This window comes from Varanus komodoensis, unplaced genomic scaffold (genome assembly GCF_004798865.1).
Source record: "Varanus komodoensis strain SLA01 unplaced genomic scaffold, ASM479886v1 scaffold50, whole genome shotgun sequence".
NCBI classification, from domain to species: domain Eukaryota; kingdom Metazoa; phylum Chordata; class Lepidosauria; order Squamata; family Varanidae; genus Varanus; species Varanus komodoensis.
In genome coordinates, this window is record NW_025336088.1 from 5250731 (window position 1) to 5265762 (window position 15032).

Here is a 15032-nt window from a genome sequence, read left to right on the forward strand (position 1 = left end):
TCACTATCAGGAGCTTCCTCCTCCTCATGTTTAGTTAAAATTCCCTTTCTACTAATTTGAATACTTTAGTCCTACTCCTTTCCTCTGGGTTGATAGAGAATACATTTGCTCTTTCATCTATGTGGCTATTATATCATCTCTTACTCATCAGTGTTGGAAGCTAAATATATTATGATACATGTAGAGGCAATTCCCCCCATACACTCTTAAACCTCATCTCATTCTCTCAATTGAATCTTGGCAATACTCAAGAGTGGGTCTTTTGAATTTGCTTCGACTCTCATCCTCACCCACCCATTGCAGAATTCTCAGATGGTGCCTGTCTGTCTGTGGAGACTGACTCTGAAGTGAACCGATTTCCCCATGTGCCCTTAGTGCCCAAGTGTCAGGGTCCAGGCTGCTCTGGAGGTTCACCTGATGGTCAGAACCAAAACCCCACCTTAGTATTCACAAGATCAGTCCCAGGCCCTGCTAGAGCTCTCAGTCTCCTGTTGAGTGCCAGCTGGGAGCCCTGGGGGGAGCGCTATAGAAGAGCAAGCTCTCCCCCACCCACCCCCACACACACCTCAGCAAGAACCCAAAACAGCCTCAGTAACACAGGTCCTCCCACTGTTGTGGTACCCACACCTTGCCTGCATCCTGCCATGCACCCTGCCTTGCCATGTTGCCTCAGCATCACAGGTCTTCCTGCTTGCTGCTGTGCATGCATCTGGCCTGACCCTTGCTGTGTATCATGCCCAGTTACCCTTCTCAGTGTACCTACACCCCTGCTTATCTCCTTAGGTTCCATTAAACCTTACATTTGGACTTTGGACTCTTCTCGCTTGAAGTTCTGTTGCCCTGCTTCCAGCACCTCTGTCTGGCCTCTGGACACCCACATCCCAGACCCTGATACAAAGTCTTAACCAGTAGTGAGTTAGTGTGGTATAATAGTTAGAGCGATGGGCTGGGGAACTTGGGAGATCTAAGTTCTAGTCCCATTTGGGCATGAACCTGGCTGAATGACTTTGAGCCAGTGCGTGACTCTTAGCCTACCTAGTAGGGTTGCTAAGAGGGCAATATAAGTGTATTTGAGTTTCTAGCAATGGAAGAAAGGCAGGATATGCTCATGCTGAGATGATCACGATTATGACTATTTTAATGGCAATAATAAATTAGCCCCTACAAATTATTGAAGCCCATGCTAGTCCCTCCCATAGTGGGAGTCCCAAAAAAGCTGGTGTTTTTGAGAAACTGTGATTTAAAATCATGAAAAGAGCTTGCGTTTTGTATAACTGGAGGAATGATGCTTTATTAGTTGCTTACAGGGAAGGAAGTTAGTTGACTGAAAAAGCCATATAACTGTAGCTTTGCTTCTTCTTCTTCTTCACAAAGATGTTGTGTGTGCATGCAGACAGATAGAGAAGTGGAATACACACTACAGAATGCTGGGAGGATATTGGGATGCCAACTCTCCTGGGGTATCCAAGCACTCCAATCTTGGGGCATTCGAGACAGTCTGTCCTTTTCAGTAGTTAGACTGCTTGACCTGCTCACGGGAAGAGACTATCTTTCCATCTTCAGACTCCTCGATCACCATGCGGACTTGGCGTGTGGTCTTTGTCACTGCAAGAGAATGGGGAGTGAGCCTTTGTCTTCAGATGTCATGACTTCACTTTCTAGCATCAGCTTAGAGACAGAGCAATAGGGCAAGAGGGGAGCTGATGGCCATCCAGGTAGCTTCTATCAAGCTCTTGGCTTGTTCTGGGATCCAACAAGGCCTGAGGGGCCAGGAGCTATCCAAAAGCCTCAGCTGCTTCCTGTGCCTCATTATGTCAGCAGAATGCCTACAGTTTCTGCTTCCAGAGTCTGAGGACAGACGCATATACTCCTGGAGCAGCAAAGATGTGTGCCCCACTCCATTTCCCATGCCCCCGTCATCCCGGTGGGATTCCATCAGGGAGGTCGGGATGAGGAATCAGTAACAGTGCAATCCTAAACAAATTTGCTCAGTAATCCCTTTCAGCTCAGTTGTTATTCCCTAATAGGTGTGCTTAGGGTTTCCTCCTAAGGTTATGTTGAACAAATTGAAATGAAATTGAGAACCACAGTCATGAGGTGTAGGGGAGATCCACACTGCAACTCAGGATGGTGATGTTGGTGAAGGATGACACACTTTTAAAATAGAACTATCTTTCTCTTGGATCATTTCACTAGCAGCATTTGCTGTCATTGTGCAGGAGCAGTTATTTCAGCCCTCATGTTACCAGACAGGCCAACCTGACTTGTCTCCTTACCCCATTAGTGAACAATTTAACTAAAAGTGAAGGATGTCAGGAGTTGGATTTTATGAGTCTTATTAAGGAAGCTTTCCTCAGCCTAGTGCCTTCCTGTAATCCAATCAATCTGGAGGGTGCCAGGTTGAGGAAGGCTGCATTAAGGATCCTCCTCCCTTTCCCAGTACAATTTTCTATATGTCTACTCAGAGGCAAGGCCCAGTGACTTCAGTGGAGCTTACTCTCAAGTAAATGTGTACACTTGCAGGCTGTACACATGTGCCTGGGAAAAAATCTCACCAAAATCATTAGGCCTTGCTTCTGAGTAGACACATTTGAAAAGCTGTTTAGTTGAGAATCACTCTTACCGTCTCTTCCAGATACAGCTGCATTGTATTGGGAACTGATGCTATAAGGAAAAAGGGGAAAAGAACATGGTCAAGTTAAAAATACAGGCAACTTTCCTAGGACACCATAATAAAAGCCAATAAAGCTGCAGTAGAAATGTCCTAAAATGATCTTTTTAAAATTGGAAGTTCTGTCAATCTATTAATTCATAATTAGTTGATACCTTTTATCAGATAATTAATGAACAAGTTAAAGATATGTTATGTTGTCAACATTTAAATATAATTGATTTTCAAAATATTGAAGGAAATGTGAAATAACTTATTAAGAAATATAGAGCTGCCTCTCATAATTAGAAGGCAAAGCTATTTTCCATGTTTGCATCCCTTACTGAAATAGTACACAAGAGCAGAAATGGCTTCAGAAGGTTGACAAATGCTCCCTCAACTCTCATTCCTGCTGTTAAGAGGAATGATTCCCTAATTCCTTCACTAATTAAAAAGAGCCACAACCTACCAAGGAGGAAGAAAACCTCCCTAACCAAACTGTAAAGTGTGAATTCCAAAAAGGTATTATTCAAAATAGGACAGATAGAACTGGGATGTAAGTTTAGGTCATTAGCTCCCTTTTAGTTTTCTGTGGAATAATCCAAGGGTCAGACAACTGCAGAGAGAAAGAATTAAAAACCTCCAAACCTGCTGCATCTCTTACCACTGCAGGGGGAAGGAGGGCTGGACACTTACTGGCCACCACTGACCAAAGAGTTGCTGAATCCATGCAATGCACCACCAGAAGATGCAGCTGTTACGCATACCATGGTGATACAGGAGCAATTATGCCATAGTGGGCACTGTGTCAGCTAGATCTTGTGCACTGCTGCTCTGATCCCAGCATGACAATCCGTACCTTTCTTCACTGGTACTTGATCCACATAGTCATGAAGATTAGGAGCACTGAGCAGTTATGGACTGGCCTTTCGTCCCAGTCCTACTTCTGCTGCCTTTGGTTTTTTTGTCTAGCCAAGGTGTTTCATGTGTGCACACCTGCTGAGTGTGGGTTCTGTGAGGGTTAAAACATGGTCTATTTTGGGATTGCTTCTGTTTCCAGGGCCAAAAGGCCACCATTGTTTGTTCCAGGGTCTGCTGAGTTGGTGGTGTCTGAGGACAAAAGTAAGCACTGCTAGAGTAGTAAAGATTTTTTTACCCCTTGCATAACCCATGTCCACCGCAGTCAAACCACACAACCCATCATGGGTGATGAGCTGTGGCATGTCATCCAAATCTGTTGCATGATTGGGGAGTGGGCAGCAGGGGACAGAATGACTGCAGATCAGTGTCAAATTTGCTAAGGACTTCTTTTGTAAAACAAATGACTAGCTGAATGAAGCGTAAATGATTTCTGAATGGTCAGGAAATACTTGGGAGGCTCTGAAAGTAGGCGTGACAACTTTCTCTTCCTCCACTCTGCAACCAGCTAAGGATTATGTTCTCTAGTTCTGTCTACAAGGAAAAAGAAACTGTAGAGGACGACTGCTGCAGTCAGGGACACAGCTAGCTCACAAGATCACTGCAGTCCACCTTGGGCCGCAGCACTGAATTGCCTCTTGAGGACCGGGCTGGGACTTGCTGTGTCATCTGAGCCCAGCCCGCAAGAGCAATTCGAAGTTAGTCATGGGGGGGAGGGGGGTTACAAACCATGGCAATACCCTGCTCAGGGTTGAATAGTCAAACACATGCACTCTACCCCAACTATGGCTTAAATAAGCCAGGAAGTGCTGTGGTGATGGTGTGAACTGAAGAGGAAGAGGGAGAGAAATGAATGTTGGATGTGAGAAGCTAGAGGATTCTGGTGCTCTTTTTTTCTAGAGATCCTATGTAGGGACAATGGATTTTCCTGTTGAAGGTTTAAAAAGTGTATCCTGGCTTGCAAGGGAAACAAATCTAGGTTAACTCTGCATCCTTGGAAGTTTTCTGCTTTAGAGAAAGTTGATGCAACTACAACAGTATTAGTCTAAAAAGACTTTGCTGCTTTCGAGCCATCAGAGATCCCTCTTCATGCCATCTCTTCAGAGCTCACCACCCCCTGCTGCCTTCACTTACTGGGCTTCCTCTCCCTCCAGCAGGCGCCGGTAAGTGGCGATCTCCTGCTCCAAGCGGGTCTTGACATCCAGGAGGATCTTGTATTCGTTGTTCTGGCGCTCCATGTCACACCGCAGCTCGGCCAGCTGCTCCTCCACGCTGCTGATCAGGGCCTGGAGCTGGGCCAGCTGAGCACCGTAGCGGGCTTCGGTGTCCGCCAAGGTGCCTTCCAGTGCCGCTTTCTGGGGAATGAGAATGGGGCAAGGGGAGGTTAGACTCCAAGGAATACTGGGGCAGAAGCGGAGACCCCATCAAGGATAATCTGAAATATCTTGATGCCTCATACATATTCGGCTATCTCTGAGATGTATGAAGATCCATGTTGGATTGGACCGTCTTATTCAACGTTCTGCACACAATGTGGCCAACCAGCTACCCATAGGAAACCCGCAAGATGGACGTAAGTGGTTTCGGCCCTCCCCAGCAACTGGTTTGTCTCTGGTTGCCTTATCAAACCAGTGTCCGGCTGTGAGACTTCTCCATGAATTTGGCTGATCCCAGTTTTAAAGCAATCCAAATTACTGGGTGAAACTACTTCTGGTGGAAGTGAACCCCACGGCATAATTATGCACTGAGTGGAGAATCACTTCCTTTTCTTCATCTTGAATCTTCCACCAGTCATCTTCATGGGATGATTTAGTATTATGAGAAAGGGAGAAAAATGTCTTTCTGTCCACTTTTCCCAAACCATTCATAATTCTGTACACCTTTGTGATGTCTCTCCTCACACAACTTTTTCTAAGCTAAACAAACCCAGATGTTGTAACCTTCCTTCACAGGGGAGTTGTCCCAGTGCCTTGATCAATTTAGTTTTCTTTTCTTGCACTTTTTTGAACCCTAAATATGCTTTTTAGGTGCGATGATCAGAACTGTACACAGTATTCTAAGTATGGCTCCACCATAGATTTGTATAAGTGGAGTGTGATCTTGGCAGTTTTATTTTCAATTCCTTTCCTAATTTTGCCTAACATGGAATTTGCCCTTCTCACAGCAGCTGTCCACGGGGCTAACATTTTCATCAAGCTGTCCACCACAACCCCAAGATCTCTTGTTGGGGTAAAGTAGTGGTATTATCCCCCAAATCAAGATTGTGCAGTGACCAGAAATACACTTCAAATCAGAAATGTGAAAGGGAACTGGGGTTGCTTCAAAAAGCCTATCAAATTTTCCCTCCTTCCCAGTAAGCGCCTCCATACCATGCTGAGCTGCGCCTGCAGATCTATCTCCAGGCCTTGAACAGTGCGTCTCAATTCTGTAATCTCTGTTTTGCTGCTCTGCAGCTGCTCTGTATTGGTGGCAACTTCACGGTTCAGCTCTTCAGTCTAGAAGGAAAAGGAAAAGGCACGTGGTTTATATGCAACTCGGAGAGCTAATCCTCCTTTTGGCAACATCCAGCCTGTATTCTGGAAGAATCCAAAGAAAGGCCCACCTTGGTGAAGAACCACTGTTCGGCATCTTTGCGGTTCTTCTCTGCCAGGTTCTCATACTGTTCACGCATCTCCGCCAAGATCTTGGTCAGGTCCACCCCAGGAGCAGCATCCATTTCCACAGAGATTTCTCCACCTATCTGGCTTCGGAGAATATTCATTTCCTAGTGGCAGGGGGATACAATCAGAAAGTTTACTACATTTCTTTTCCAGGTGTGACCTGGGATCCAAAACCCTCACAGCCAATGGCCTTACACCAGGCCAGATGACTTGCCTGCGCTGTCCACCCGGCCAGGCATTGTCTGCTTTTGGCTCATTGCCATTTTCTAGTGTCTGCCTAGACCTGGACTCCAGGGAGTGGCTCATCCCAGAAAGGTGTACCAGGCCCAGCTTCAAAAGAGAGCTGGGCACATTGGAGCACTTTTCATTCAGCCCACTGGGCTAACTCTCCCTCATTAAGCCAAAGGACAAGCCACTGTCTGAATATGTCACTCCCTTCCTCTCTGCTAGGGTCCTAGGGCACAGCTGTGCTTCCTTCTGTCCTTGCCTGCCCTCATCTCCTCTCTCTGGCCCTGTCCTTTTGTCCTCTTTTGAGTCAGGGATTAAAAGGAGCAGACCACCGGTGTTCCTGCTCCAGGTCTTACAACAAAAAGCCTCATAGCACAAAAGGCTAAAAGGACTCCCAGTTACCTGTTGCAGGCAATGCAACCCCCCCACCCCACCACCCCATTCATCACCCAGCAAATAGGACGCCCTCCTTATCCACAGCATCCTCCAGGGGAAGAAGTCCTTTCCTCCTCCATTTTGCAAGAGGAATGCAGAGCTTGGATTTCTTTTCCTTTCTTTCATTTTGCCTCCTCCTCCCTTCAAGCAACATGGCGCTTCCACAGAGCTCTCCTGCTAGCCCCATGCAAAAATCTGTCTGGCTGTATTACCCTTCCATCACCTAATTATATGGAAGGGTGCTTCCATATATATTCTGGACCATTGCTTCTCTCCTCCTCATCAGCACACTGTTCCCCACTCCTGGTCGTGCTTACTTCCCCTTGTCAATAAAGCCAAATAGTTGCAAATCCAATTTGAATGCAAATCTGTACATACACGTTCTATTTCTACATAAAAGTGCAGACTTGATTACTCTAAATACTAGCTTCTTGTCTTGCCCCTTATTTCCCCTTCCTAAGAAAGGCCCATCTACCCCAGGGCACACCATGAGCCTTGATCCAAACCTAAACACAGATTCCCACTTTGTGTATGTGGTCTGACATAAATGAGGCAGCACAGCCCCTTGCAGGAATAGTTCCCCCCACATGGCCCTTCCCCAGACCCTCAAACACGATGTCCTGCTGCACTACCAGCAACCAGCCTTTGGTCAGCTGGTCCACTGCCACATCCTAAATGTTGCGTAGTCCTGGGCTTGGCCCACGCTCGACTGGTATAGGATTGGAGCCGGGGTCTGCTGCAAACCTCTGGTGGTGTATCTGGGTGTATTGGTGACTTTGCTTCTTACCTCTTCATGGTTCTTCTTGAGATAAGCCACTTCCTCATTCAGATTCTCAATCTGCATTTCCAGATCTGCCCTGGCCAGGGTCAGTTCATCTAAGACTCTGCGCAGCCCATTGATATCAGACTCAACATTCATGCGCAAAGCTTGTTCTGTCTCAAACCTGGAAGCAACAACCAAAAAAGCACAAATGAAATTGCAGATCCTTCACAGATGTTTGACCCCGTATAGTTCAACAGTTTTTCTGTTATCAAGATTCATGTTGGAAGTCTGCCCCTACTGTCTAGTTTGGCTCCCAAGCAGTTCCGCCTGAGCCTTCAGGTGACCACTGTGTTGGTTCAGTGGTCCTGAAGCATTTGGGTGGAAAACGGCAAGCAACATATGGTTATGTCCATCAGGGCCAATAGGAGCCATGTGACAAACATTGGGTCTAGCTTGGCCCATATGTTCAAATCTATGCAAGTTGCTCATAATGCAGATTCTAGGGTCTCAGATTGTCCCCTAGTCCAAGGCTGCTCCAGAAAAAAACTTATTTCAATCACATCTTCTACTTGTCTCTGTGACGAACCCCTGTTTCTGAGACACTGGTCCACAATGCCTTCCGAAACAACCGAGCTGGCAATCTGCTGGGCAACCTGGATACTTTCATCTGGCCTCATCTCACTCCTTCATCTCTCCAAATGTGAACAAAACCTTAATCCCTTTTCTTGAATGCACTGACTGATTCCAAACACCTTAGGTACTTGAGTTGCAAGCTACAGTCAATAAGAGGGTGGGCACAGCAACTAGGTGATTTCTGGTTTGTTGGTTAGACCACTGACATCAGAAATGAAGGCTGCCAGGTTATTGGATAGATCAGCCAACACTTTCTGCTAAGGGGCTTTTACTGAATGGAGACCCCAGAAATCCCCCTAGAGCTTTCCTGTACAGCATGTCATTGAAAGCCAGATGTTCACTCTCTCTGTCTCTGCCTGGGTTCAGATATCACTGCAAGCAACCCTGCATTGTTTCCATGATTTTGCCTGGATGTACCTGAAAGATAATTAAGTGGTTTCTACACTAGCATGGTTTCCACCCTCCTCACTGCATCCTTCTGCTGTTGGCACACATCTCATCGGCCATCACACCTGAACTTAAATTTCATGTCGGATGGCTGGAACATCTCTTTAGGCAGCTGCCAGTCTTTCCAGGGGCCTCTGTGGTAGGACCATGGAAACCACAATACTGGGCTTGGATGGTCAGAGAAACCATGGTGAAATGTGGAAACCATAGAACAGACTGGTGTTTCTTATCATGGTTTCTAAAAACCAAATGTATCATGCTAAAATACCAGGGTTCAAAGACATGACGATCCTGCACAAGAAACCACCGTGGCTTGTCATGTCATGCAAATGCATGCTCTCTTTCCCTCAAAATATCTTCTCTGCAATAAATTTGGCATTTTCTTATGTTCTAGGACCCAAGTGGTTAAAGTGACTAGTTAAGTTAGACTGATTTTTTAATTTCATTTAGAATTCCCCATTTTCCCCATTGTTTCTATTTTTCCCCTCTAAATAAACTCCTTTCTTTATCTGAACAGCTGGCTGCATTGTTTTAAAAGGGACTTCCCACTGAGCTCTTCTGCATGTGAAAGACCACATGAGGAAATTCACTCTTCTGGGGCTTTAGGATGGAAAGTCCAAATCACCTTTCTTTTTTTTCTTCTTTCCTGGGTCTGGGCTGACACGAGGGACCTTGGCAACTGAGCTCAGAAACTCTGGACAACCTAAGGTGGGTCATTTCATCCTGGCTGGGGGAAGTCTATCAGAGATTATTTTCCTGAGGAACCCATGTAAAAACAGCAGTCCATCAGGACAAAGCGTGATCCCCTCTCCTGTTCTTGTAACTTTCCCTATTTATGAGAACAGTTGTCTGCTTCTGGCACCTGCCCTCAATCCATCATGGTCTCTACATATACAGGAGTTTTCACCAACTCTCCTTCCATCTTTTCTCCTTGGTGCACCAGATAGTAAAAGTTACTGAATATGTTTTGAATTGTGATCATTATATTCAGATCCATTGGAAGATTAAACATTGTATTTACATTCTTAAGTCTTAAAAAATGACTGGTGATAGTGTACTACGCATACCCAGTTTCAGAAATCTGCACCAGACAGGCTGTTTCAGGATTTAATATTTTAAGGTGGTATTGATTTAAATAGCTGTGCACTGCTTTGATGGTTTTTTGCAGGTAAGGTGGGATGTAAAAATCAATAATAAGGAAATAATAAAACAACTCAGCCTAGGCTAAGCAAAAGAAGAATGACTGGCAAATGTAATCATGTGGGTGAAGGTGAGGTATGCACTCAGGCGACGATGCATGGTATGACAAAAAGTAAATACACAAGGTACCCTTATTTTCTCTTTGGAAAGCGGGAGAACGTACATTAATGACTTCAGAGCAGGGAAAGCAATGGCACTTGGAGATATTGAGAAATCTGCCACTTTGGTTGCAGAGCAGATTAAGCATCTGGATACAGAGATTTGATGGTCATAACACGAGACCCAAGCAACAACTTCTAGTGGACAACCCTAAAGCTAATAACCCTAAAACAAGCCATGGATTATTTCAAGATTATGGAACCCTCAAACAACCCGTCACCTAGGTTCACATAACATGGCAAGTCAAGCCAGAGAGTAAGAGATGTGTTGGGCTTTTAATTCATCTCCTGACATGAAAGATGTCGATTGCCCGATCTGCTTCTCTGACTTTCTGATCAAGGCTGCTATGCAGGGCATCTTGCTGATGTTTTGTCTCTGCATTTTTATACCTCATCTTCCTTCCCTTATGGGATTGATGAGTTAGTCTGTTTACACTCTGCATGTGCTTTCCAACTGTTCAGTCCACATTTATCTGCTCTTCTTTTGTAAAGGCACAAACATTTGCATGTAAAGGCATCTTTTTGCTCCTATTTTCTCACAAAATATGCTTTTCTAACAATATTTGCTCATAATGCTCAACATTTCAAAAAGTATTTCACCCTAGAGTATTCATTTTTAAGCTGAAAAATGAATCCAAGATTTTGACACACGAAAAAACCAAAGGATAGCCGCATTCCCCTGTCCAGTTGTGGCCTGCAGGTACAAATCATGGCAGTATACTTCAAAATGCCAACCAGCCAAAAATCCTCGATCACTGGTGTTAATATGTCAGCAGGGTGGAGACAGCTTTGGACTGGCTACTCAGGAGATCGGGCGCCACACCCACTCAGCCATGAAGCTCACTGGGTGACTTTGGGCTGGCCACTCAGCCTCTCCAACCTCACTGGGTTGCTGCTGTGGGATAAGATTGAGTGGAGGAGGCTACCAGCTGCCTTGAGTTCCTTGCAGGAGGAAGAGAAGCTGGGTATAAATGCAATAGTTAATAATAACTATAGACAACAGACCCAAATCAAAATGACAGCTTGGTTCCCCACCCACCAGCACTACTCTTTCTACCTCTGGCTAAAAATAATAATAATAATCAGCAGCAGCAGCAGCAGCAGCAGCAGCAGCACGTACTTGGTCCTGAAGTCATCGGCAGCTAGACGTGCATTGTCAATCTGCAGGATGCTGTTGGCGTTATCCATGGTGGCAGCTAGTATCTGTAAAGAGAAGCGGGCACACTAAGAAGCTGGTTCAAGAGGTCTGCTGGAATGAGGCTTCATGGGACTAGATCAGTCTTTAACTATGCATCAGGCAGAAGTAAGCACCAGCAGCACCAAGGCAGTTAGCAGCACTACGTCCTCTGTCTGAAGGGCTGTCAGAGGGCAGTCCTCTCTTTGAAGCTGTCCTCTTTTTGAGGAGCCAGCCAGGTTACAGATTATGATCCATTAGAAGACTGACTTTGATCAGGATCAGGGCTCTTGAGGTTGCCCATCATCAGTTAGAACCTGGACAGCATGTTGAGCAAAGGTACAGCTCATCTGGCCACTGTTTTTCCCATTAGGGTCATGCATTGTATTTCCATTTAAACGAGCCATTATTTCTCATTTTACAGGTAAATTGCAGATCTATGCCTTTGTCTGCCACCTATTTGGGTGGTGCATTTTCTCCTTTCTGGAAATGTGTAGGTGGCTAGGATAAAAGTAAAGACAGGAAAACTATAAAGGAAGGAAGCAACTGATTCTTTTAAGTTGGTCTTATCCATTTGTTGCTCGTGATTAGATGCCAGCTTTCAAGACTTGGGAAGGGAAGCCAGGAAAAGTTGAAGGTCCAGAGAATTTAGCTGTACGTGCTGGAATAAAGGATTTGGGACGTAAAGAGGCAGGAAGTGTGCCATGGGTAAAGTGATGGAGGAGCAAGCATGGGGTCTTCGATGCGCAAACCAGGAAGTTTCTGGTACGGCATCTAGCCAGACCTGCCCTTCTGCAAAATGCAATCGACTTGACGTGGACTGACAACGTCAAATGAAATAGATCTGCCAGAGCACTTTATTTATTTAGCAAAGGAATGTTCAATGAGCTCTCCTAATCTCTCACTTGAGCCTAGTATGAGATCATTGCTCCTGTTACTCATCAAGAGGAGACCCTGAAAGACACCACAGAGAGGTGTGTTGCATCAAAGCGCTGCTCGGCCCTGCCCCCATTGCCCGGGGGAGCATTCAGCCCTTGGTGATCTCAGTGGCTTGGCAGAGGCAGAGCGTGCCTGGAATGCAGGTAACATCCGGAATGCATTAGTGAGCCCACACGCCTGTCAGCACAGAGATGCTTTAAAGCCCTGCTGTCCTGGCACAATGCGCTCTAGCTTTGTGGAGGATCGCATTGCAAAGTGGGGGAAGCAGTCCCTTGCCATGAAGTGCAGCCTCCCAGGGCTTTGCAAGGAGCCTGCCCGTCGTATTTCCACAGGTGGACTCCGTGCAAAGTGGAGGAGGAGAACACCTTGATTTTTGAAAAATAGCAGGTGATCTTGAGCAGACCCTCCAAGTAACTGCTGGGCATCCTTGGGGGGCACCTCCTGGATACCCCAAAACAGGATTGAGAAAATGCCTTAGAGGTGGGTTTTGCAAATGTTTTTTTTTTAATTGAAGTCAAGTCACAGTTTGCACTAAATGGCTCGCCATGGCTGTGAGGGAGGTGGGGAAGCATTTCCCAGTTGCCCCAAACACACAGTGGTGGTTGGGACAGGCAGTCACCTGCAGGCTCCTCAGCTGCAGCAGCAGGTCTTTCTGCCACTCTTGTCAAGCGGCTTGACTATGACCCGTTGAGTTGTCCAGGCTTGGATGAAACAGTAAGCCATGGAGATTTTATGAAAGACAAGCCATGGCTAGTTGGGGTGGTTTATAACCCACCCACCCCACAAGAAAGTAGGCCGGACACAAAAAACCATTCAGCAGACACAAAAAACCACTGTGGCTTTTTGTGTTATGCGAAGCCATTCAGGGGTGTGGAAAGGCCTTGGAACACCCTTCATCACCTTGGCACCCACCAGGTGTGCTGAATTACAGCACCAGTAATTCCTCTTGCAGACATTCCGGTCATGGTTGAGCACACTCTTCGTCCAGCTATTTGCATCTAGCTTCTATCTAAGCTTGTATCTAAGCTTCTGTATAGCATGAGGTGCTTCACCCTGCCTGATCTTGCCTGCTAAGCAGGATCAGGCCCGGTTGAAGCCTGGATAGGTGACCTACAATATTGTGAACTGCCCAGAGAGATTTGGCTATGAGGCAGTATAGAAATGTAATGTTGGAGGAGGAGGAGGAGGAGGAGGAGGAGAAGACCTTGCCAGATATTGCTCCTTCTCTTACTTAGGTGCGCAACTGGTCACCAGAGTTCCATCTAAAGCCCTGCTCCACACTTGGGCTGGGTAAGAGTCCCCTGTAGTAGCTGTTTTTTGGCTAGCTTACCTTGTTCCGCAGGTCCTCAATAGTCCTGAAATAACCACTGTAGTCTTGCTGTGGACCAGGTCCCTGCTTCTTGTACCGCTCCCTGATCTTCACCTCCAGCTCTGTGTTGGCTTCCTCCAGCGCCCGCACCTTCTCCAGGTAGGCAGCCAGGCGGTCGTTCAGGTTCTGCATGGTTTCCTTCTCGCCTCCTGCCAGCAGGCCATCGCCCGCAACAGTAAAGCTGCCCCCCAGGCCGCCTCCAAAGCCTCCCCCAAAACCCCCACCAAAGCTGCTGCAGTAGCTGCTGCCCCCATAGCCACCACCAAAGCCACTGCTTACTCCAGAGACATAGCGGGAGGAAGAGAGGGAGAGACCACCTGCCCCACCATGGATGCTGGGAGCTCTGTATCCCCCACCAAAATGGACAGAGGAGAGTCGAGTGGAGCCCCCACCGAAGGAAGGCCCCTTCATAGAAGAAGAAGAAGAGGTGTACTGCCGGATAGTGGTGGACATGCTGCCAGAAAAGAGAGGCACCCCAGAGAGATTTTGCTTTCACACCCTCAAATGCTCGAGAGAGTTAGCCGCTCTCTCTGCATGCCTCTCTTATATCTTGGAAGAAGGCGTTGCCAAAGCAAGGAAAAAAATCCCCAAGTTTTGCATTCCCTTCTGGTTTCATCACTTCACAACCCAACTTCCAAAATCATTTTATTATCTTATTCATGCTTAAGTCACATTCCTGTAGAAAATCTGTCTTTGAAAGGACAGGCTTTTCTTTTTATTAACAGTTCTTTCTTTGGTTTCCAACTGTATTGTCATCTGTTACTCAGGCAGGGTGGTTCCTTGCCCAAGGCTTAACTAACCTCTGTGGGCTGCTCCCAGGTGCTTGAAGGAAAAGTCAGACCTCTCTGTTCTAATTTCTTCACCTCTGTTCTGGCTTTCCCAAGCCTCTGCCATCCTTCAGTCCCTTTTGGAATGCAGACTGTGGACTCTGTTCAGCCAGTGGTCCAAGGACACTTTAAGAGCCGATAAGGAACTAAGAAAACGGCTTAGTGGAAGGGTAGGGTAGAAACTGTTGGTAAAGTTTGTTTGGTTGGTACCTCTGAAAACAGCATCATCAGACAACAATTCATCACAGTGCCCTTTTTCAGAGCTCTACACACGCGCACACACAAAATTGCATGTTATGGATCAGGAGACCAAGCACATGTGAAATCATAACAATGAAGACTTTTTCCTCTGTGCATGCACGGAGTGCTTTCCTTCACTTGAGGAGCCACAGTCCACCTCTGAGATTTGAGATAAGAAAGCAGCTTCCAAGCTTGGATCCAAATGCAGTCCCTTTGCAATCTGCAATTTACTGGTTTAAGTTATTTTATTTCATCAGCTCTGCTCTCCCTTACGTATTGCTCCTGGACAGGATTAAGTCCCAGCACTAGACAGAAGTGCTCCGAGTCCATTGGAAGAAAGTTTTCAGGCTAGATCGAGAACCAGGGTAAGGTCCTGAATCATAAATGTGTG

The 15032-nt window shown here is 46.3% G+C and overlaps 1 protein-coding gene across 3 annotated transcripts; it reads right to left on the reverse strand.

Moving 5' to 3' along the window:
- Positions 1-1279: 1279 nt before the first annotated feature.
- Positions 1280-14027, reverse strand: LOC123031774 (keratin, type I cytoskeletal 14-like). Of its 3 annotated transcripts, none has more exons than XM_044447089.1 (8): positions 13536-14027; positions 11213-11295; positions 7679-7835; positions 6171-6332; positions 5938-6063; positions 4703-4923; positions 2624-2664; positions 1280-1605 (listed from the first exon to the last, which is right to left on the reverse strand). In XM_044447089.1, the coding sequence occupies exons 1-8, from the start codon at positions 14025-14027 to the stop codon at positions 1508-1510; spliced, it is 1380 nt and encodes a 459-aa protein (XP_044303024.1). In that variant the 3' UTR covers positions 1280-1507. The 3 variants fall into 3 exon arrangements, with proteins under 3 accessions (XP_044303024.1, XP_044303025.1, XP_044303026.1); XM_044447090.1 differs by having other exon boundaries at positions 2618-2664; XM_044447091.1 differs by lacking the exon at positions 2624-2664 and having other exon boundaries at positions 1280-1628.
- Between the last annotated feature and the right edge of the window lie 1005 nt (positions 14028-15032).